This window comes from Parasteatoda tepidariorum, chromosome 1 (genome assembly GCF_043381705.1).
Source record: "Parasteatoda tepidariorum isolate YZ-2023 chromosome 1, CAS_Ptep_4.0, whole genome shotgun sequence".
NCBI lineage: Eukaryota > Metazoa > Arthropoda > Arachnida > Araneae > Theridiidae > Parasteatoda > Parasteatoda tepidariorum.
Window position 1 is genome coordinate 69,402,824 of NC_092204.1, and position 24,486 is coordinate 69,427,309.

General features: G+C 27.5%; 3 protein-coding genes across 5 annotated transcripts in view; 2 read left to right on the top strand and 1 right to left on the bottom strand.

Moving 5' to 3' along the window:
* The first annotated feature begins 7 nt into the window (after positions 1-7).
* On the top strand, positions 8-7,134 carry LOC107439013 (probable RNA-binding protein EIF1AD). The gene is made up of 5 exons (XM_016051468.3): positions 8-260; positions 1,244-1,349; positions 3,000-3,108; positions 4,953-5,061; positions 6,946-7,134. Exons 2-5 carry the CDS (start codon positions 1,263-1,265, stop codon positions 7,112-7,114), a joined length of 474 nt encoding a protein of 157 aa, XP_015906954.1. The 5' UTR covers positions 8-260; positions 1,244-1,262; the 3' UTR covers positions 7,115-7,134.
* Positions 7,135-10,763: 3,629 nt separating this feature from the next.
* LOC107439004 (inversin) overlaps positions 10,764-24,486 on the bottom strand; it is a 47,746-nt gene continuing 34,023 nt past the window's right edge. For 2 of the 3 annotated variants that reach the window (XM_071181899.1, XM_071181896.1), the window contains exons 12-16: positions 24,029-24,219; positions 22,838-22,884; positions 13,930-14,071; positions 12,338-12,872; positions 10,764-11,008 (exon numbers count right to left, since the gene is read on the bottom strand). In XM_071181899.1, the coding sequence (XP_071038000.1) occupies positions 10,864-11,008; positions 12,338-12,872; positions 13,930-14,071; positions 22,838-22,884; positions 24,029-24,219 (1,060 nt within the window). In that variant the 3' untranslated portion in view covers positions 10,764-10,863. The other variant, XM_016051456.3, reaches the window with a different exon arrangement.
* Positions 16,395-22,186, top strand: LOC107439008 (uncharacterized). Its single transcript, XM_043038766.2, has 5 exons — positions 16,395-16,531; positions 17,336-17,541; positions 18,904-19,085; positions 20,196-20,415; positions 22,033-22,186. Exons 1-5 carry the CDS (start codon positions 16,506-16,508, stop codon positions 22,122-22,124), a joined length of 726 nt encoding a protein of 241 aa, XP_042894700.1. The 5' UTR covers positions 16,395-16,505; the 3' UTR covers positions 22,125-22,186.

Genomic DNA, 24,486 nt, shown 5'->3' on the forward strand with positions numbered 1-24,486 from the left:
GATCTAATGTAAACAATAATAAACAAAAACATTTTGTAAACAGAAATACTTCCTTTTCCTAAAGAGCTTCAACCAAACAAATCTGAGCAGCCGGAAACGTTTTACATCCTTCAAACATAACAAAACACAACTAGACACGCATTTCTACATTTCTTATAATTACTATATATTTTAACAGTTAAATTTTTCATTTGAATATTAAATGATTTATTATATTTGCTGGAAGTCATCTACTTGAATTAGCCTACCTTCGTTTGAATGTGAAGTTGTTTTAGAATATATTAGTTTTACTTGCTTTATGTTTCTTTCGAACTTAATTTTTTGGAATATCTTATATCTGATCGAATTTCTAAATGAAATATTTGTAACTAGTGTTTTAACTATGATTATCTTTTTTTAATGAGAGGAATATTTTATTCTCATCCTTATCACTATTAGCAATTCGTATTTGAATAGAGATGAGAAACTATGTTCTTTACTTTTCATATAAATTGTTTTAAGATCTTGCGTTTTTTTTTTTAATTAAATATTTAGACTTTCCTTTAGTTGACTACAAATTTCTTTTGATACTTTTATATGTATTTCATAAATTTTTTCTTCTTAATTTTAAAAAAAGATTTGAAGCAACTGTTTTTAAATTTTTTACCTTTTGTATGCTTATATCTTTCTAAATACTCTCAATCTCTCTTAGTCTATTTTTCTCTCACAGGAGCTGGTCCAGAAAATATACTTTCAAATGTATCTTTTTTTAACTTGAGCTTGCTGACCTAATTATATTTTCTATATTTATGAACATTTCTTTTACCTGGACTTTTTTTTCTTTCTTATATATTTTTACAGTTCAAAAGCTCTTCTGTACTCTAAAGTAACCTCTATCTTCTTTAATGAAAAGTTATGTGAAATTGGGAATGTTAATTTTCCTCAGTTTTTAGTCCTTTATACAATGTGTCAAATCATTTAGATAATTCAATTAATATTCATTGTGTCTGAAGTTTAAAAATAATTTGTGTTTCTTTAAAGAAATAGTGTGATACTGATAATTAATGAATTATTTATGTGCATACACATGGGTTTTATTTCTCCATTAATTATCTGACAAATAATTATTATCCTGAAAAGAAAGGAGGAATTAATTCCCCCCCCCAACAGAATTATTTATTAATTATTATCATTTCATTATTTGTTAGTTTACTTTTTATTTGAAGAAGGATAATTAAGAATATGTTGCTATAATTATTTTCAGACATTTTTGGTCTATTGAAATGAGCAGTTTCACAAAGAAGAAGCATGTTACTGAAGAAGTATTAAATTCATATGATCTCCCAGCAAGCAATCAGTCTATTGTTAAAGTAAGTTTCTTTTTTTTTTTTTTCACTAAGGAGTTCAAAAATTTGATTTTATTGAAATTCAGAATTTATGTGTTCCAAATAAATGTGTTATATATTTGTTCTGCAGTAAAAATACATCATATTATAAAACAAAAAAATCTGGGTAATAATCTTTCAGAGTATATTGAGAACATTCACTCAAGAATATTTGAGTATTCCAAAAAATTGTGAATGCATTTTATTGTGAGAACTTAGATTATACATCATATTATGCAATTTCACAACTGTGTGTTTAATATTTTCTTATAATTTTACCTTAGTGTTGTAAAAATATTAAACAAAACAAGACTAACATTTCTTTAAATTTCTATTATTGATAATTGGCATACATTCTGCATATAATTAACCTGCACTTAATGTTGTGTAACAATTATGGATACATTCGCACTAAACATGACCACCAATTTTATTTTTTGTTATATGAAAGTTACATTTTCTTAATTTATAATATCCAAAGACAAAAAAAAATTACCCTGATTACCTTTTGATCTAATGATTGGATCTGCTCGTAATGGGACACAATCTTAATGGTTCGAGGGGTAGCCTTAAATATGCTAATTATTTACTGTAGAAGATATTTTAAGTTATGTAATCGGACACAAAAATGTACTTTCTCTGAATAAAAATACTTTTTTTTTCCTCCACAGCTTTGGATTTCTGACCCTCATTAATAAATAATCAAAAAAAATAATTTTTAATAATTATTTTATTAATAGTAAAAAAAAAAATTTAGAATTGTAAGGTACATAAATATTTACATAAAGAATGTGATTTTCTATGTTGAAATACAAAATTTGAACAAAATCAGTTGAATAGTTCCTGAGTAAGGAATTTTAAATGTAAAACTTCCTTACCCCCTCACGGTTCTGCACGTAAAAAAAAATAATCTGGATTTTGCCCATTTCCCAAACCACTGGTGGGTTAAATTTAAATTTCTCAAAAACTATTCACCAGATTTTGTTCAAATTTTGTATTTTGCCTTAGACTGACTAATTATGTACTTTAAAATGAAGTCAAACTTTGTATGTCTTACAATTCAAACCTTTTTTGACTGTTAAATAATATTTATTTAAAATTCTTTTTTGTATGGAATTATCTTTGAATGAATGAATTGTAATTTTGATAAATAAATTAATAATTGTATGTAAAAAATTTGCTTAAAAGATTCTAAAATATGGAAAAATATTCAAAAAGTACAAGTTAAGTCTGATTTTATAACTTAAAATCGTCTGCACTAATGGAACCAAAATTGAGTCATAGTATGTGAAGATCATAAGTTATTCAAAGTTATTCATTTTTTGTTTTTTCAATATGTACATTTATCATTGTAAATATTCCAGTTTATTCTTATAAATTGTTTATAAACTGTTTTTTTTTTATTATTATCTTAGATAAAAAAAATTCAATAATGGTAAAAGTTTAATGTTAAATGTTTACTTTTTATAAATAGCTACATTAAGAATTTTTTTAGTAATTGAGTTTTATTCTTGATTTTGATTTTCTGTGAATTCTTTACTTTAGTATTTATAAAAAATCTAAATGCAATAATTTATTTATTTGTTTTATAAATTTTTCAACATTTTTTTAAACTATAAAATATTATTATGACAGATCGTTGGAAGCCGGGGCAACAATCTACATGAAATTCTTACTCCAAAAGGTGATACATTCTTGGTCAGCATGCCTAACAAGTTCAGAAAGCATGTCTGGATAAAGAGGGGTAATGTTATTGATTCAAATTTTAATAAATAATTTATTTTAATTCTTATTTATGTAATGCTTTTTTCCGAATATATTTGTAATATTTTTCTCTTATTTTTATTATTTATTATTATTATTTTTTATTTTTTGTTACAAATTTGTTCTTTCGAGCAATCAAGATGCCATATTTCCTGTTTGCCATAATTTACTATACCTTATTATTAATTCATAATACAAATTCATATTATTTTTTCCTTGATTTGAATAATATGCTTTAAATGGAAAAAAAATTTATGAGACTTCTTGTCGAGTTATTTGAAAGTATCTGAGCTTCTGTGTTCAATAAATGTAACATAATGTAGCGGACTGTCAAAAAAATCAATTCATAATAGAAACTTTTGTTTTCTTTTTCTTTGATTTTAACTATGTTTTAGATGGAAATGAAATCAGTGAAACTTCTTGAGTTTGCATTTGAATATGCCTGTATTCAGTATGCAATAAATTTTACATTATATGTTGCAATAATTTAGCAATTTTGAATGTTAGATAGAATCTTATTTCAATCCATTATAAATTTTTTGTTATATAATTTATTTTAAGGCATAAGATGATTAATGTAAAATTATATATTTTAAATTTATGCATAGTTTGCTTACATTAAAATTAATTTTTAAAATTTGTTTTAGCTAATGCTCCAATGTTTGTTTGTTTTTTTTCTTATTCAGATGACCTCCTCGAAGTTAAATAAAGTAAAAATACAGATTTTGCAATTTTTTCTGTGTTTCTGTTTTATTACAGATATAAGTTCATTTTAGTTTTCATAAGCTGTATTTTTAATTTAGTTCTAATAAATGCTAAAAGCCCTTTCCTGACAATAAGAAAAACACATATGTATTTACATTAATCCAATCTATTTTTTCATAAAATCTTTCTTCATTTATAATTGCTCTGCACATTCATAAAATGTATTTGGTTGAGATCAGGACTATAGCTGCCTTTGGTTGCTATCTTGTGACTTTTAAACTTGAAATATTGTTTTAATTGTAAAGTACAGTAACACCTTCATTCAGGAACGTAAATAATTACTTTGAATATTATTAGCTTAATGTATGAACCACAACATTTTATGTGTTTTCTTCCCCCTTCCTTAAGATCATGTGTTGTGTGTGTTTTACTTTTTTAATTTAAACCATTTGTATCATTCGAAAAAGTAGATTTCTTGCTGTTAGTTACAAAAACTTATATGAATATAGTGTGCAGTTTCAAAAAAAGAAATAAAAGATAAAAATTATTTCTTTATTTATTTTACTCAAACTACAAAGTTCTTAATTGTATATTGAAACTCACCTTCAATTGCCACCTTATATTGATGCTATTGATTAATCATAGTCAGGGGTCTGTCCAGGCCGAATTTACTACCGTTTAACGGTACCTTCACAAATTCAACTTTAGGAAAAACTGTAGTTTCACAAATTCAATTGTAGGAAAAACTGTAGTTTCACAAATTCAATTGTAGGAAAAACGGTAGTTTCACAAAATACTTTTTCTTAAAATTTTATTTTTGTATCCCTTAAGAAACGATAAATCCATATTTTTGTGTTGAATTTTTAATATAATTTTTAATTTTTCACAAATTATGTCTAAATTTTCACAAAATAGGTACCTCTCTGAAAAACCTAGAGAGACCCCTGATTTGCTGACATTATCAGTTAAAATCAAATTAATATTAAGACTTCATTTATAATCTGTGACAAATAAAAAAGAATTAAGTCTTAATAGTATCTATCTATATACACACACACATGTTCAAATATGCAATGTTGCAATTAACTTCTTCATGAGAAATTTTTTTTGACTCTTTAGGAGATTTTGTAATCATTGAGCCAATAGTAGAAGGAGATAAAGTCAAAGGAGAAATCATGCGAGTTTTACTTAAAGATCAGATTCTTTATTTCCAACAGCAAAGTGTATGGTAAGTTATTAAATTATTCATAAATATCATACTTGAATTGTCTTTTGCCGTTATAATCTACGTTAGGACTACATTGCATTAAATTCAATATAAATTAAGAGTTTTTTAGTTTGTTATAATAGTTCCTACTTTGGTTTCCCATCTCAAACAAATGTTATTTTTTGTCCCCCCCCCTCTTTAGTTTTGGAGCAAAGCAAATAAATGATTTTTTTTATGAGTATGGTAGAACTCAAAATCTAGAAAACCTTGAATTCACAAATAATAATAATTCGCATAACTCAAAACCTATACATTTTTCATATTTATATTGAAAATTACAAATGAATTCTTGTAAAAGAATGTTCCAAACAAAATTAGTTTCAACTAGTATTTTTTCCTGTTATATATATATATNTATACATATATATATATATATATTCTTCTATAATCTGTCATTGTTGCCAATTGGTTTAATAAACATAGCAATTCAGGAAATTTCACACTTGGCAATCGATATCACAAGTGTGTTTTAAATCTTATTTGTAATGTATACGTAATTCCCAATTTTGAGAACTCAATGGATGGAGAAGTATTTTATTTCTACTTAACTAACCCTTGCAATACAATCCGTTAAGATTCTTTTCTTTGTCTTTCTCATGCAATTTCTCTAGCTCTGTCTCTCTCATTAAAGATCGATTAATGTTTATTGCAACATTTTTAATGCAAGATTAATATCACTCCTTTTATAAGAGATCTTATTGTAGCTTTAGGCCATTTAGTACTATTTCTATAGACCATTCAGCAGGCAAGTTTCCATCATCATATTGTTTCAGTATTTTTAATTTTGATTCATTTCTCAAAATCAAAATAGCTTTTTATGGTGTATTGCAAACTTATCAAAGGTTTTACTTTATTTATAATGATGGAAGATTTATTTTTAGAACCAACTGAATTCTGAATCTATAAATTTCAAGATTTCTTTTCATATATTTCTTTAAAATTGGATTGTAAAAACTATTTAATCTTTTACAAATAAAATTTTAACGAAGTTAATTAAAAATTTAAAGTAATCAGTGATTATTTAAGATTTAAGCATAAACAAATTTATTGTATCTATGAAGCTATTTTTTTATGCTATAGATTCTGCACTGTAATAATTTCTTTTTGTTTTCTCAAAATCATTTTGTTTTCTCATGTGTGATATAGTATATACTCTTAATGTTTAATTCTCACTTTTAAAAAGTGGACTTATGAATTCATTTTACAAAAATTAACTTAAAACGTCTTTTCATATAATTTTTTTTGTTGTCCTGAACAAAAATTGGAAATAGTTTTATTTTTAACTAGTTTTATTATTGAATTTCAAATATCAACATTCTCTCACATTTTTAATCCATTATTAAAAGAAAAAACCTAATTTGTAGAGGAAAAGCTTTCTGCATCAAGTGATTTTTTTTAATTAAGAAATAAATTAAAGGAATTTAATTTGATTAAAAAGTTATCTAAGTTTTATTAAACCAAATGTAGTTGATTATTAAATTACGGTGCTATTTAAGTAAAACATTTCATTTTGAACACACTAACTGATAAAAATCTGTTAAGTCTATTTTTCCACCTTTATAAGTTTTATAGAAATTAAATTTGTTAAGCAGTTAATTACTTGTATTCAATATGAATTCGAAATTGATTCCAAAATTTATTTATTGGTTCCCAAATTAATTTTGTCACAATTAATTTCTTAATTAGGATTATTTATTAAGTATAAAAAATTTATCATGTTTATGATTCATAGCTTTTATTAAATAGGTTGAATCCTATTGCTAAAAATAATATTAAAGATATTATAAGTGCACAATTTTCTATTTAGTTGATCTTTATTTTATTTTCACATATTTTTTTTTCCAGGCCTGAACAGTTTTCTGAAGCAGTCCCTCAGAGGCAAGAAAGACAGGCATCAAATTCTAATGATGAATTATTTATAAATACTAATAGACCTTATGTAGATATTTTGATATCTTCATCAGATTCTGATGCATCTGAAGAAGAAGAAAGTGACACAGAAAGTTGTAAATAAAGATTTTATTTTCAAATGTGGGTTTGTTTTTAGTACTTTCATTAAAAGCTATTCCTATTTTGTTTTGTTTTATAACTTTAGATTTAAGACTGCAAAGTAAATCATTAAATCCAAGCATAAATTTGTCTGAATGCTGAGACTCATTACACACAAAAGTTTAAGGATACCTATATTTCCAGTATTTGAGCATCTCTCTTACTTTTAAAATATCTGGATATTATATTTTTGAATTTGAATTGCTTATGATTATTTAATTATCTTTGCAATTATCAGTTATGAATAATAATAATGTGGATAATTGAAAAATTACTTATAGCAAGAAAATTGGTTAGTTATGGAAACCAAAATATAAGAATGATAAACAACAAAATATTTCATAGTAAGAATTACAGAAAAGAATTACACATTAATTCTTAAATATTAATAATTTACTTGCTTTTAAGCTGCACATTAAGGAAGCCGAGTAATATTTTCTATTTATTAATATCATTCTTAAGTTGTATTTCTTAACCTTTTGTAATGTCTTTATTTTTAAATAAGTAATAAGAATAAGTTTCTTTTTATCTGAATAAGCCAAGCATAAACTTTTACTATAAAAGTTGAGTTCTCTACTTGAGTAATTGAAATGAATAAACTTATTAACCCCATTTATGTTTCTTATTCTCAATCAAGTTTTATACTATATATATTTAAAAGGGGTCAATAATGTTTCTTATTCTTTATATGTATAAAATATTTAACAGTTGTAGAAATCTAAAAACTTAGTAAGGCTAACAAATTGAAAATCTTCTACCAATTTAAATTATTCAATTAGATATATTCTTTTCATAAATTGATGTTAAAACTGATTAAAAATCAAAAATGGATTTTAATTATAGTGAATATTAAATTTATGCAATTCTTTGAAATTACAGTCATTATTTTATTGGAATTTTTAAATGTCTTTTGTAGAATAAAAAAGATCTAATTTTTTTTGAAAAATTTATGAAACAATATTTTAATTATTTAGTTATATGCTGGGAGGTCAAAAAAATATTGTTTATTTCATTTCTTTTACGATTCCTACATAAAATGTGAAAAAGCATTTCTTCTTTCAGTTTTTAAGTTGCTATTTGAAGCATGGAGGAGTTGGGCATAATGTCTGATGTAAAGCCATACCCTAAAGGAGACCACCATATATTACTTGGTTCAAGGTCACGGTAGACACTTTTCGAATATGTCCTAATTGAATGAGTTATTTTTAATCGTAATTATACTATTGAACAGTTCTAAATTTTATGAAAAAACTTGCTCAAAAAAAATTATTTTTCTTATTTACTCCAACATCAGTTTGATAATAATTCAGTTGATAACCAATTTTACTACTTTTAATCATGAATTATTCAAATATATGAGAAAAGAAGACCAAATTTTTGTTTCAAATATTTTAGTTGGGCAATCTTTTTGACAGTTTTTAACTAAAACTATTAATTTTAAAGGGCAGTAAATTTGCATTTTAATATTTTTATAAGTCTTATTATTGTAAATGGTACTAAATATTTAAGTATAGTAAATGGTACTAAGAGTATTACTACATTCGTTCAGCAGCACTTTCACATTCGTTCTTAATCTTTTTCACATATGTATGTGTGTGTATATATGTTTATCACTTTTTAAAATCATGATTTGCGATCTTTATTAGTTAAATTAATATACTAAATTATTTTCTACATAATTTTTTCATAAAATTGTGAACTATATTTTGTGCAACAATTATTTGAGAAATCTAAAACACCAATTCAATTTCATTCTAGGTATCTGCTTTTTATTTAAAAAAAAAAGATAAATAGTTAATTAAAGGAATTTAATATTTTATTAAAAATAATTCATGTGATATTGAAGTTACTTTGATAGCTCCTATCTAAAAGCTTCATTAAATAATACTCTCATATTTCGATATTTGGGTTGATTTAACTTGGTAAAAAAGAACTATTTTCAGCATATATTTTTTATATATTCTTCATTATATCAAGTAAGGATGAAGGCTAAACCTGCCTTTAAATTCTCTGCTTTGCATTTCAATGACTCCAATGTCACCTGCTCACTTTAAATGTTACGTCGACTCCTTCTCTTCTCTGATTTGAAGTGAATAGATTTTGTTTCATGAAGCAGAAGGATCTACATCTAGGCTGCTCAATGTTCACCAGTTAATATTGGTTACAGTACTTTAACCAATCAAATCAGCCTTTTACCTTTCAATGGAAAATGAACTTGAAGTGTTCCCTTCTTCCAAAGAAACACCTTACATCAAGTTTGCATGTAGTAAGAATTTCCAGGCATACTCTGCTGGTAACACTGTATTTGTTAGCCTTATCTAGTGTTATAAATTGATTTTGAGTTTCGGCACTAACTATGTTGTTATAACAACATTGATGCTTGCTTCAGAAGCTACGTTATATTTTTATTTCATTTTGTTTAAAAAAACAAAAACAAAGAACCTTTATTACAACTTTAGCCCACCTCTTTATGAGCAATGATAAACATAATGCCCAATTATATTAGCTATCATTACTAACACCTTAAATAAGTTGAAATTCTGTACGAAAACTTTATGCAGCAAACTGATCGTCATTTCATTAAATTTCTCTTTCGCAGTCCCTTCACTTTTTAACGAAGATCTAACACACATCTGAAGAGCTGACAAAATTGAAAAGAAAAGAAATTCAACAATATAAAAGAAGCTTAAGTTTTTTTAAGCCGATTGAACGAATTTGAACTCATTGTTTAATAAACTTAACTCTTGGGGATTTTTTTAATGAAATGTAAATATTTTTTTAGAAGTCCTTTGACTACAATTACAAGTTTCAAACACTAGTGAATTAACAAGTGAAGCATGTGGCATAAAAAGTTTAGGTACTAACTATCCAGCTCTCCATTGTATTTTTCCTTTGCAAAATGTGGACAGAAATTAATGTAGAAGGTATACTTTCACCTATAAATAATTCAAAGTGTAAGTTGTAAGCAATGTAACTTGGTTTTTGCTTTGCAGGTTGTCCTGAAATTCATGCAAGAAATAATTTTGATGGAAATCACAAGATTTAAATTAAAAAGTGTAAATTTTTTATTGATTCATATAGGGTTATATGTGCGTAATCGCAAATCATGTAAGTGGCCTCCACGGCTTTGTCGAAATTTTTCATGAACATTTTGCATAAATGTGGCTGAATTTTGTTGACACAGCACTCTGTTTCCTATTCAAGGTATGGGTAATGATTAGCTGGTTGGCGTAAATATTTAAAATAAAAATCAAAGGTCTTATGGGGTTTAATCACTTGATCTGGACTACCATTTCCGGTTGCTGAAACGAAAAATTAGGACAGGGGAATAATTCAACAATGGAAACGTGTTCTTTGGTGTGGTGACTTTTCATACTTAATTCTGAACTATTAGCTGTCCCCTCCCCCTTTATTTTCTTTTTGTTGCTCACATTTTATTGCACAAATAGTCCAAATTTATTGTGAATTTTAGGACACCCTTCATGGTTCTTTCGATATATTTTAAGCCACACTATTGAACGATGAAGTGTAAGATAACGAATTGTAGTTTTTGTGGCTTGATAATTCTCTAGATAAATACACTGACTTTTTATTGTACATTTCATTGAGTGTTCTATATTCAAATATTTTATTACCGTTTTTAATGTTGTATATACAATGAATGCAAAATCCATGAAACAAGTTTGATTGCACAACACCAATTTAAAAAGATTGTCAATTCCAGAAATTTGGAGGCAGCATGAGTGTAGCTCTCGGACCAAGTAGCACTTCTTCCCATCGAATATCTTCCACTGGTACTGGTTCCCGGTTCATAGAAAAGAAGTAGCGTCCTACTGGCCATAGGCAATAATGCAGGAACCTATTGACACAGATATAGGTAGTGGCTGGCACACAGATTTTATGAAGGCATATCATTTAAAAATAAAGCATATTGATACAAAATTGGCACTGCGTCTATTTTTATGCACACTTATTGATTGGTTGATTTGAATCGATTTATTTGTACATTATTTGCAAAAGTGGAAATACAATAATGATAATTTACAATGACAGTAATGGTTAATGAAGATGCTTTACTAATTTTTTGCGAAAATTAAAATAGTGATCTACATTTACTATTCATTCAGAATTTTTTTTTAACCCTATTGAAATTTTAATAAATTGTAGCTTTAAGAAAAATTCTTAATAACTTTTGTTATGAAATGAATTATTAGAGAATTGATTTTTCCCATTGGTCAATTGACAGCTTTTTAGTACTTTTGTTTTTAAAAAAGTTGCTCTTAAAAATATTTTACTGTGTACTATATCTGGTTTTTTGTGCTTTTACCTATTAGTTCACTGGCAATCTTGCTGATAATCTATCTAATAACATTCCTTTCCCCATATTTTATAGTGGAAAGTGTTCATCATGTTTTATCACCGCTTAAAGTTTGCACAGTCATTATCAATGCTAATCCAAATGAATTTTAAATGGAAAAAAGCTAAAGAATTTTGATAAAAAATAGTCTTTTGTAAGTGGGAAGAGCAGAAGCTAATTTTAAGAAAGGTTTTTTAAGTTTACATGCTGATCTATCTAGCTTCAATTCTGCACCGTCTAAAATCAAAAAGAGGCTTGCTCTAGAGACATATGGCTTGACATAAACATTCATACATTATTCTAGTCATGGAGATATTGAGCCATATTAATGTATTTGTGTTATTTAAATATCCCCTTTACCTTCCTTTTAATACCCTCTGTAGTCTGTACCCTCCTTTTTTAGGGGTAAGCTATGATTATCACTCATACCTTGTTAATTATTTTAATAGCTTTTTTTCTGTTTAAATCAAATTTTCATGCTATTTTTACCTTTCTGTATTGATTGAAATATTGTTGACAATATAAATTTATAGATGTTACTTTTAAGGAATTTATTGAGTTTCATAAAAGCATAGTAAAATAACAATGGTTTGCTTAATTTCTTTCCCTTTTCATTAATTCTTAAAAATCTATTACATTTATTGTTTGACTACCATCAACTAAGATTTTATTGCAAGTGAATGAATAGCAAATCGTAAATAAGTGTGCATAATAAAAAATGGCATGACAAGGGATGGGGTTCTATTAACTATATCTACCATAGCTACCAACTACTTGGCATGAAGGGGTTTAAAAATTTTTCTAGATTTTCCAATGGTAAATGTAACTTGCCATTTTTTGTTGTCTTTCAATTTTGTCGCTGGTAGCTTGAAAATATTTCTTTCTTTTCCTTGCCTTATCTCAAATGTTATTGGTTCGTCATCGTCGGGATCTATCACTGTCTCTAAAGGAATAGGTTTCACCTTCCTTCCCACCTGCTCTTCATATCTTGAAACTACTTCTCGAATTTCTTGAACTGTGAAAGCATGCCTCATTTTTGAACTGATGTTTTCCGCTGACATCTCAACCACCACGGTGTCGTCTGGATGGACCTCGGGCCCCAAACGTTCACTGATAGCTGCTAACAAGGCTGCTGGCACTCTTCTGGGAAAAGGATTTGATAGGCTCGGCAGACTAGTGGAAGTTCGAACACTGCCCAGTTTTCCTGGGCATGTTGCGAACACTGAATTCTTTCTTGGGTTATCTTCTAATCTATCCCAGCTTTTTGACCGATTGATTGAACCCTTGAGCTTTCCAACGTTTGGTTCAGACTTTTGAATTATCTCTGGTAATTGTGGAATGCTGTCTGAACGATGTAATGAATAATCTGGAAAAGGAAATAAGTTTGAAATTTGTTGCAAAATTATAATTATTTTTCAAAAATCGTCTATTTTGTTACGATTAACATATTAACAAAAGGTTCTTAAGCTATAATGATTGTATATTTTAAGAGCAAAATGTTCTGTATTTTTATGGAAAGAATTGACTTTTAAGAAAAAAACTTGATGAATGAGAAGTAATTACGGGGATTAGGGAGAAGAGGGTGGAGCCTCCTAAGGAATTAAATAAAGTCATAATGATGTTATTTAAAAAGGAATAATCTCCTACTCCTTCATAGTATGTTAAATGTGGTAGACATCGTGTTTTAGTTTTACTAAAAAAAAATTCTTAAAATTTGTAATCGCAAACAAAATATTTAGATACAATAAAAAGCGTTAGAGCTGGGTTATAAAAATAATTTTAATTACATTATTAAATTTTAGTTAGTTATATCAAATTTTTAAAAAAAACATTGCATTCCAACCAATTTAAACATGTCTAAAATCCATGCCTAGGATCCATCCTTTTTCATAAAGTTAGCTTTAAAAGCCATATACTGTGCCTTCTTATGAAAAAAATTTGCATGAATAGCAAATCTACATACAGAATATCCATGCAAAGGCAAAAAAGGAAAGCAAATATTAAAAAAAAATTACTTATTTTTTTTATTTGTATGACAAACAATGAAATCAAAGTTGCTTTTTAAAAATTGAAGAGAATGGCTGTTTTTTAAAGTGTGGAAATAAAATAGTGAAACAGATGTAAACAGAAAACCAAGCTCCATTTAAATCGATAGTCACCGGTTTTATTTTATAGACCTTGAGAAGTAAAATTCTGGCTTAAGAAGTTGTGAAATTAAGAAATAAATAATAAAATTATGTTTTTAAAGTAACAAATGACTGTTAATTTGAAATATATTATAATACGCATGCTATATATTTGCATTGCTTTATAAAATAAATACAGTGTAAATGATTAAAGGTTTTGAAATGATATGCGATAGAATTAAAAATTTTCAAAAATTAATGTATCTGCTTCAAAGTTGTAAGCAATTGTTCTCTTACCAGAATCGTAATTCCGTCCATTATGTGAACATCTTTTCTTTCTACATAAGCATATAGCACGATTCCATAGTCCATGATTAGAATCAGTATCTTTTTTAGTTGTTGGAGCCATGTATATCCGTTCAGGTAAGTCTTTATGACTCTAGAACATATTTTTAAAACAAAAATAATTTAATAACATAATTAAACACGAAATTTAAAAAATGGACAATGTTTTGCTAAGAAAGAGAAATTTGCTATAGAGAATTTTACACAAAATTTAGAGCGAACTTAGCAAAAATATTTAAATAAGTTTTAAGCAGAACTTAGTTATATTTCAAGGACTGTAGCATCTTTTGGTTTTAATGGGAACACTCTTGCTGATGTTTAAAAGATAAAAGTGTTTTTTATAAACACAATTTGATAACTTACACTTTTAAGAATATCACGTAATAAAAGTATAAACTTAAAATTAAAATATTAACATAAAAAATTTAAAAAAACTGCTTTTTTTAAGTGTACCAAAAAGAAAAATAATTCTATTTTTGCAGATATTTAAAATGGCGCATCATTTTCGAAAAAAAGGGGGGTATTATCAGTGGTAGTGATAGAAGCTTATTATGGAAGCTCTTCGACATACGTTTCTTATTTTAGGTATTCCAAAAATGAAATTATTTCCTCATTTTTGTCCAGCTTGAAAAGCACAATTTTTAAAATTTTTATTTTCTTTTATTATTTCCTCATTTTTAAATTTCAGTTAATTTGCTTGGGTCAGAAAATCGCTGAAACATCGATTGGCGAAATTTCAACGGAGATTTAATTTGCCTGTAACATTTAGGAAACAATAGCAACTTGTATTGTCGTCTACCACAGAACTCCAGTTAAAATTTGAGTGCTCGTTATAGTCGGAAAGTGGTCGTAATTTTAATTGATCTCAAATTCCATATGGAAGTAATTTATCTGTAACTTCTGCTTAAAACCACTCAGTAAACGATAAAAAACTTAGTAAATACTTAAGTACTCTAGCTAATCAAAAAATAGATGAAATTAATTGCTAGACCGCACCCTCACACACACGAAAACAAGTAAATAAAAAAAATGATACAGTCCTTTTTTTATTGACGTGAGTCTGGATGAAATGAGCTTTCATGAACTTTAAATGATGTTTTCTCATAACATTTTGATGTTCTAAAAGCAACTGAGTGTATGGTTGTTCATCACTTAATTTCGTAATTTTTTTTCATTATGTTTATTGTTAATAAGTAAATAGTTTAGCAAAATATAAATAAAAAGTATTAAAAAAGAAAAAAATATCTGCATTTTTTGATTTATGCGATAAAAGAAATAATTTCAAATTTAATATAAATAAACTAACTACATGGCATTTTAATGTTTCTAAAAACATTAAGTTAAATACCATTTTTTATCAAATAAATAAGATTATAAGAATTTGCGATGATGTTTATTTATCGAAAAAACAAATAGACCAACTCTTCCAAAATTTGATAAAAAAAAAACAACAAATAGATGTTTAACTATAATTAAATTCCATCTAAAATCATTGAGTTAAATGTATATTATAATCTAATATGTATAATTCTCGTACGTGACTCCCAAATTTTGGCTGTATTTCTTTTCCGCCGGTGGTTTTAATAAATTTATTAAAAATTTCTTTGTTAACTAGATTGTTGTTTTTTTCCATTTACAAATCCAATTTGGGAAAGTTTGTGGCTAACTATTTAATAAAGATTCTTCTATTATCTACTATTTAATAAAGATTTTTGTTTTAAATAAAATAAAAAATTTTTTATTTTTTTTCTTCTTAAATGTTAATTTTGGTTGACACACGAACTATTTTGAATTAACCGTTAAAAAATCGACCTTAAAAATTATAATATGCAAGGTCAAAAACCTAATGGCAATCAGGTTAAAGGTTTATTACATGTTTTTTTAGCATTCAGACAAATAACTTATAAGCTGCACGTTAAGTTCCTATGATCCTTGATTTTGTCTCACTGTACGCAGACGACCTATTAGATTTCTTTTTCACTGTTTTGAAAATTTTTATTGACAACGTGCTGAAATATTTCCTGAACAAAAATCTATTCTACAATTATGAAAAAGATTTTAGTTTTTAAATGTAAAACAAGAGCCTTGATGGCTCAATGGTTAAGGCACTGAACTGTCATTGTGAAGAACTGAGTTTCGATCAATAATGGCGACTCGAAGCCCATGAAGCTTCATATCAATGAATCTTAGCTATATTGGGAAGTGAAGGTGGACTGTGAGCAATGCTGACCACATTACCACAATCATGCCGTTGGTCACGAGCTGTTGTGATAAAAGCTTTAACTTTTTTTAAAATATGAAACGACATAAATTTATTTAAATTAGGTAAATTCTTGTTATTTAAATAATTTGAAAAATGTAAGGTTGCTTTAAGTATGCTCTGAAAATCTGACTCTTTTTTCAAAATTGTAGCAGTGCAATGTTTATCGTATTCAATTAGATTCAGATTCTGAAATCAAAATTTACTTATAAATAAATTTAGATATAATCAAAATTCTTAGTTGATAAAAAAAAAACTATTTTCATCAATGGATAAAGATTTTAAGATTAGCAGGTAAGTGAAAATTAATTAGGTTAACTATTTCATTTTTTTTTTAAATTGGGTACTACTGATTTCTCCTCTGATTCTGAAGTCACTGTGTTTTCTCCTCACTATCTGTCACAGAAAAATTAAGTGTGACAATTTTAATCAAATTGTAAAGCTAAATATTTATCTAATTAACTTGAGATTGATAAAAAAAAGAGTATTTTTGTGTTTGCGTTTCTGAAAATTTGTAACTCATACTTTTTTTTTAAATTTTATTCACTGTGATTTATTTATTTATTTTTTGGCAAATCGTAGTTCACTGACTAATATATCACTAACACATAATCCACTTCTATCGTACTTTCTATGAAAAATAATGTTTTTTAAGTACATTGGCAACTTTATTTCGACAAAAATATCAATTATCTCGATATCCTAGAAAACCTCACACGTATTAATCCGCTGCATGCTTGGTTCAATTTGATTTATTCTAACAACTAAAATAACTGCCAATGCTCTTCTAAAATTCTTGGTATCTCCTTAAAACTCATCAGAAGGTAACGTGATAATTTTGCAAAATTTTATATTATTTTCATGCAGAGTAAATACAAATAACACAACATGTTTAATTTTTAATACTTGAAATGGAAATTTTTTTTCCACAAGTATTTCAGTGCGAATAGGATTCGTAAATAGCATTTCATTTATTACATAAAATATATGCTGACTCTTATGCAGACGTAACTATTTTTCTTAAAATATACTTTAGTTTTTAAACTTCGTGAACTTCTTACATCGTTGTTACAGGATACATTTTTTTTTTCCTTATAGTCCGTGTAATGTTTGTTTATGCTGCAGCGTTTCAAAAAACATTTGCAGCGAATTCTCATGTCGGCCAGAGACAGAAGTAGATAAACAACGTTACAGAATTCCCGTGGCTAAATTACATTTCCACCATTTCAAAAATACAGATACAAATTGTCCGAATGGCGCAACCTCCAAATGTGTTTGTCCTGACAGTGCGCCAAGGTACTCTGGTAAGGCAAAATGTTTTCCTAACTCTTTGTGTAATAGTGAAAACAAATTGCATTCATTGATTTTTTTATAGTGTTTAATTTTTGATACATATGAGGTATGAAAAAATATTTCTCGAAAATTAATGTTTTAATTTTCACCAAATACTTGTTTATATATAACCAATAAAAAGTTTTGGTGTATAGTTGACACCACTTTTGGTGTTAAGGTAAACTAAAAACAGAAATGTAGTTATCCTGTCTTTAGAACAGAAACGCAGTTATCCTGCAAAAAAAATTATATAAAAATGACAACATAACATTTGTTTGAAAGTATATTTTATTTTATAACCGTCGTTGAACAGCAGACCAAATCTTTGGATTTACGACTACTAATGTTCAACTCCGTAGCCTTGTAATTTTGAACCCAATCCAGAAGACAAGGGAACTCTTGGATCAAGTAGAACCAATCCGCATTTGCGTTACATGGATATGAAAATCCACGGTTAGCCTGACGACAAGGGAATGCGGTCCCAATTATTCGGTTTACTGACCAGTCACAGTTGGTTTTTTTTTAAATTTTCGTAAGGGCCAGAAGAGGGCTATGCAGGTCAGCCACTGTATGCTTACGTAGGGTGTGGCGGCTGCCCATTGGTTCCTCCTGTTGGCGGGACTGGGGTAAGCAAATAAATAAATATACTTCTAGTGATTTGAAAGAAGAAGTAGTCATTATTGCCCCACTTTCATCTGGATATGAAGTTTATTTCTAACTACTAGCTGATGTTTGGTGTACGTCAGTTTTATTTATTCTGACCTTAGAATTACATGTTACTGTAAGGAACAACATAGTGGTGATGCTAGCTGATGTTCGGTGTACGACTATTTTATTTATTCTGACCATAAAATGACATGTCACTCTATTGAGCAAGCTAGCTTATGTTGAGCGTTCGACAATTTGAATTATTCTGACCTTAAAAGGGTTTGTTATTCTATGGAACAAGCATAGTGGTGATGCAAGCTGATGTTCGGTGTACGCCAGTTTGATTCATTCTGACTGACCTAAAAAAAACTGCTATTCTATAGAACAAGCATAGTGATGAGCCCAAACATAGGATATTTTTAATCTACAATAGTAGACTAAATGGGGTAGTGATGAATATACATTACTCCAAAACTTTGTGTTTTTGACAAGTTATAATGATATCAAGCAATTGCAGCCTCCTACGTTAATTTTGATAACTATCTTCATTTTTTTATTTATCCTCATATACTAAAAATTTTAAAATTCATGAGTATCACTCAGTGATTAGTGTTTGATATCAATTTATCAGTTCATGATATCATCCCAGAGATTCATATTGAATATTGCTCCACCTCTCCACTTAGGATATCTTTGTGAAAAGAATGACCGAATGATTCGAAAACAGTTCCGCTGTCCTGTGCGAGCTTATCCTCTCAGTTGCAGTGAATCAGGATCACCTTGCATGAAATGTTGTAACTGTCCCCCATGCAGACCCATAAAAAGGGAAGTGAAAAAACCTCGCAAATATGGGGATTACGGTACAGAGGTAAAGTTTTTTTTTTCTAAAAATTTACGTTCAATTTCAAAAACAGTATTTTTTAAATATTCAAAATATTAATATACCAACAAATAACGAATATTATTAACTCTATGAAGCAGATGGGACACCGGTGCCCCCTTTTATATATATTTTTCTGATGATCTAATTAGAAGCAAAAATATATTTTGGTATTTTTTAATTATTAAAAATAGTCTAGTTACTAAATAATAATATTTTTTTAACAGTTTCTTAAAATAATCTGTTAAATTATAGGAATTATATTTGTACTTAAATATAAAATTCATAAAAAGTAGTTGGAGTTTTTTTTTCTCATTTATATTCAAAAATTTATCAATGATTGATTTTCTAAATTAACGAAATTTCAATGATGAATGACTGTTTCTCTTACATCTAAATAACTGCAAATGCGAGGATGTAATATCATTTTCATAGAAAATGAACGATTTTTGTTTCATTATTAATTTCCCTATTAGTAAAATTCCAACATTAAAATACTGGAAAAATGAAAAAAAATGGGGTGTGTGAAAATATGATTTGGAGAGTACGTAATAATTATGATTTCAGGGGAGAGAGGGAATGTGAATAAAGTTCCGCCATCGGGAATGTGAACAATTTTTTCTCATAGGATCTACGTGAGTTATTTTTCAGCATTCAATCCCCTGAAAAAAAACATGCGTTAAAAGTTTATTTAAAAATTACCTAAAATATTAGTTTTATGCGGGAAAGAGGGGTGACATCTTCTCGTGAAGTGCTTATTTTTTATTTTCTATTGCTAGACCTCATATGAGTATTTTTAAAATGTTTCACAGCTTTATAAAAATTTCCCATTATTTATCATTTTTTGATTTAATTTGAATGTACTATAATGCTTGTATGATTTTTGTTATAGGCATTTTGCCCCATTTATCTTTGTTTTACGTTTTCTTACCTCCCCCAGAAACTAGTTAGTGCCATAAAATTTTCTCATCAGTTTTTGCGTTCTTTCATCTTTTTATAAAATATAGAAAACGTGGTTTGTTATAATTTCACACTACGGCTTTCAGTTAATTCAATATCTTAAAGGTAAAATATGTACATGTTTTTCCTCTTCTATAGGGTTACTTATGCACTCAAGTGTGTGGTGAATATATGGGTAAAAAGAAAAGTAAAGTTCTTGACAGTTCCAAACCTTATTACTCATCTTGTTTTCGAGGAAGTTCACGCGATAATGGAAAAAAATTAGAAAGAGAGATCGAATCTTCTTGTTGTGAATTTGATGGGGATGATGAATTCAGAAAAGGAGGTGTGATTCCGAGTTACATGGGACATGTTCCTGGTGAGTGATTCAGAACTATGACCAAACACTTTGTTCCTACTCCCCCCCCCCCCCCCNCTCCCCCCCCCCCGATGTTTTCCTACAAGGATTAAATACTCATTACCCTTAGTCATTCAACGAAATAAATATACATATGGTTTTTATATGGTAACAACGAAAAAATATACAGTTGAAAATATGGTATTGAACAGAATTGCAGTGAAACAAATTTTGAATCGAGGCGTCGCTAGCAGCATTTTCTACAAACGTTTTTTCCTTCTTCTATAAAATTTTGCTTTAAGTGAAAACCGGTTAATCTATTTGAAAAAAAAAAACTATTTAATTTGCTTACGTGAAACATATATAAACTAATGATAAAAATAAAAACCTTAAACGTTGAATTGAGAGTGAGGAAGAATCGCATAAAATTTTTTTCAATTATTGCTCTTACTTTCATTATTCAGTGAAAGCAAAATCTAACAGCCCAGTGCCAGAAAATTGCTTACATCTAGCTGTTAAAACAAAAAGGCTACCGACGTTAGCCGTCATCTCCCCACATACTGAAATAAAGGCTGACCTAGAATCGAAAAAACAGAGAAGCCATAATCTGGGCAGCACTTTCTAACTTTCGATTCCTGTAATTGCTGACAAGCTTTCGAATGTTATATTTTATTCTTGTGAATTAAATGTAATCGGGTGTAGTGGGACCGTAACAGCCGGCGTTCCTGTATATTTTAGTGTTTCAAAACGGATTCCGCAACTTTCCTGAACTTATTTCAAGTTTACACTTTTTTATAATCTGCTTGTAATACTAACATGAAATTAGCCATCTATGTAACCCTACATTTCTGTTTTTAAATTGCGATTATAATGTTTTATTCCTTTATAGATCTTCTATAATAGCGGTAAATTAGAGGTAAACAGTAACTCAGAATTTTTTTTAAAGGGTTTAAAGTTCGATGCTAAAGTTTTACTAATAAAATAATTCATAAATTTGTAAGCACCTAGATATTGAGAAGTGATTTTTAAAAATAATATATAAATAAAAATTAGGAAATATTCAAAAAAATATTTAATAATGTTTTCGGTAAATAGAAAAATTATGGAGGTTACAATAATGTAAAAATAAGGAAGCTTGAGCAAAAAAAAGAAAGAAAAATACTTTGATTACTACAGATGATTTGATAATTGTCGATGAAAAATTGTCTTTGATAATTTTAGATTCCACCTTCCTGGACAATGCAGGGACATACTTTCTGGTAAAAAAAAATAATAATAAAAAATAAATAGTATCGCAGAGAATTTAATTTAAAAAATCCACTAGGGTCAAATAAAGAACTAGTTGATGCTTTGATGACGAAGTCAAGCTGAGTATCGTCATCCTCCATCTAGTACCCACAAATGGATAAGCGCTCGTTTGTTTGTCATGTGCCTTAGACATTAACTCTAGGCATTAACGCAACACATAGCAATTTTTTTCAAATTGTTTTTTTTCTTTAATAAATATGCTAACAATATCTAATATAGTTTAAAGTTTGAGCTTTTTATTACAAAAGACTGCTCTGTAAATTATCATTTATTAAATATCATTTCATAGTAAATAACATTCAATTTTAATCATTTATTTAATATTTTCAGGGCTGCACTTTACTTTTGGCTCATGTTATGGCTTAACAGCAAATAGATTATTAGCTCGTCACTTTAATGAAATGGAATCAAGAGACTGTTGATTTTAATTAACATAACAATTGTTTCCTTATTTCGTTTGCAATAAAGAACTTCTTAGTTTAAATTCTTTTTCATTCAAAAACTCACTTTCATAAATAAAATAGTTATAAGAAATCAACATTTAAATTTTAATGAAAAAATTCTTGGTATTTGCAATTGAAGTTACAAATTTCCAAGAAATTAGTTTTTATGTTTATCCATAACGATATGTTTATCCATAAGGTTTATCTATGTTTATTCACGTGTAATGTTTTTCTATAAGAATATGTTTATCCATTATGTTAGTCATGTTTCCTAATGCATAAAAATACCGAAAGAGATTTTAACTTTTTTTTTGAAAAAAAAATGAAACAATTAATAATTGACTTGTTGCTTAGAACTGAATAAGTTGACATATTTCACAAAAATGAAAGTTATGCATCGGACTAAAAATTTTAATAAAACTTTTTGAAGTTTTATTCCTTGATGAAATTTGGTTGAAATTTCTTCTTACCAGATATTTGGGAAAATATCATAAAAATTCTAAAAAGGGGTGAAAATATCTATAGATTAATAAAATGGGAAATTAATGAAACATAAATTCAGTGTTGTTTTAGGATAGTTTTAAACACGATAAAAATATTTTTTTTCTAGCGGAACACATTTTAAAAAACTAGTTTTTTTCTAAATGAAGATACCTATACAATATATCTAATGCCATTAAAACAGTACTCACTTTCAGCTTTGGGATTTTTCCTCCCATTGATAATTTTCTTAGCTGCTCTAAAATGAAAAGTTGGAGATGAATATATTAAAGGAGTTTTTAAATTTAAAGATAACAATGTAATCAAATATTTTCAACACGCAACAACAGGCGAAATTAAATGTTTTGAAAACATTTTGTTTATTTGTCCAATTATATAAGCGTAAAAAAAGTCAAGTAGTATTTTCTTAAAAATGAAGAACGTTGTTTAATAATATAGATGCCTTCTAGGCATGTTAAGCTTCATAATAAAATAAAAAGTAACCAAAATGGTTAAGAGAAAACTTCATTGGGATTTTTTTCACTCTTATCCTGTTTTTCAAAATGAGGTTACATTATGAATAAAAAATATATTCAGATACATTGAATAGAAAAAGCAATGGTTATTGAAAAACATTTTTATAATTATTTTTCTCAATATTAATATCTTTTTCTAAGTAAATTACGTAATGAATAAAAACGTATATATTCAGATATATTAAATTTAAAAAAAAGAAATTGAAAAAAAAAACATGACTGTGTTTTTTTTCCTTCAAAATTTGCCTGCTTTTCTGAATGAATTACACAATGAATAGAAATTTATACATTATATGTATATTTAGACAAGCTGAACTTAGAAATAAAATTCTTAATGATAATGGGTATCGCAATGATTTTTCTCAAAATAAACCTGTATTGGCCTAGTAAATTATGTAATAAACAAAAACACATATATTTAAACACATTGAACTTAAAAATATATTACTTTGATCTAAATTTTGAATAGTAAAATAAATTAGTCTAAACTAGAAATTTTAAAGCATTCTGAAAGATTTTAAAAAATGCATATTTTTATTTTTTTCAATTTTTTCCATTCCTCGACTTTTAGAATTTTAAAATGCTCTTATTTTTGGGAACCAGTGGAAGAATTGTTATTTTCTGTTGTGAAAAATGTCGATTACTTCACAGTTAAAAGTTCTCTTTGTATGCATCCATTTAAATACTAAATTTGAAATGACAGCACCCAAACTAACTAAATTTAACTAACCAAGTATCTAAATTCAATCCTACGTTGGACGAAATTGAGTTATAAACATTAATGCGTGGAATTAATAATGCCTGAGCTATTAACATTATTTAAATCAAGAACAGGGATAAACAAAAAAAGAATGCTATAATTCTAACCATAGAGATATCTTTCAAAAGCATAAAACGTCAGAGGTCCTTGAAAATCTGTCATAAACGGTGACTGAACATGGTCTCTGAAACGGTCCAACATTTTTTGAACTACTTCTTTCTCTTCCATTAAAGAACTGGTTATCTGCTTTCTTTTTAATTCTTGAAGTTCATAAAACAGTCGCCGTTCCATCTGATATCTGAAATAATAATAAAATATATCTTACAACTCAAGAGTTCCTTAAATACTCAGTATCATTTACTGTAAATACTGATATAATTATGTTAGTTACAAAGGGACTAAGCCCCTTTTCGCTATTGCTCACAAAACATATAATGATTGCTTCGCAGTAATTGTTTCTTACCATAATACAGTTTTTTTTTTCCAATTTAAGTTTAAATTATTCACTTAAAATATATATACTATAAAGTATTCTGTTTGCTCATGCTTGTGCCCCCACTTTTCC

Bases quoted from the DNA above. Each gene is read 5' to 3' on its own strand.
- LOC107439013 (XM_016051468.3), top strand. From the start codon at position 1,263: ATGAGCAGTTTCACAAAGAAGAAGCATGTTACTGAAGAAGTATTAAAT. The intron at 1,350-2,999 runs GTAAGTTTCTTT...TTATTATGACAG, and splicing joins GCAATCAGTCTATTGTTAAA to ATCGTTGGAAGCCGGGGCAA. The intron at 5,062-6,945 runs GTAAGTTATTAA...TTTTTTTTCCAG, and splicing joins TTCCAACAGCAAAGTGTATG to GCCTGAACAGTTTTCTGAAG.
- LOC107439008 (XM_043038766.2), top strand. From the start codon at position 16,506: ATGGATAAAGATTTTAAGATTAGCAG. The intron at 16,532-17,335 runs GTAAGTGAAAAT...TTTTCCTTATAG, and splicing joins AAAGATTTTAAGATTAGCAG to TCCGTGTAATGTTTGTTTAT. The intron at 20,416-22,032 runs GTGAGTGATTCA...TAATATTTTCAG, and splicing joins TTACATGGGACATGTTCCTG to GGCTGCACTTTACTTTTGGC.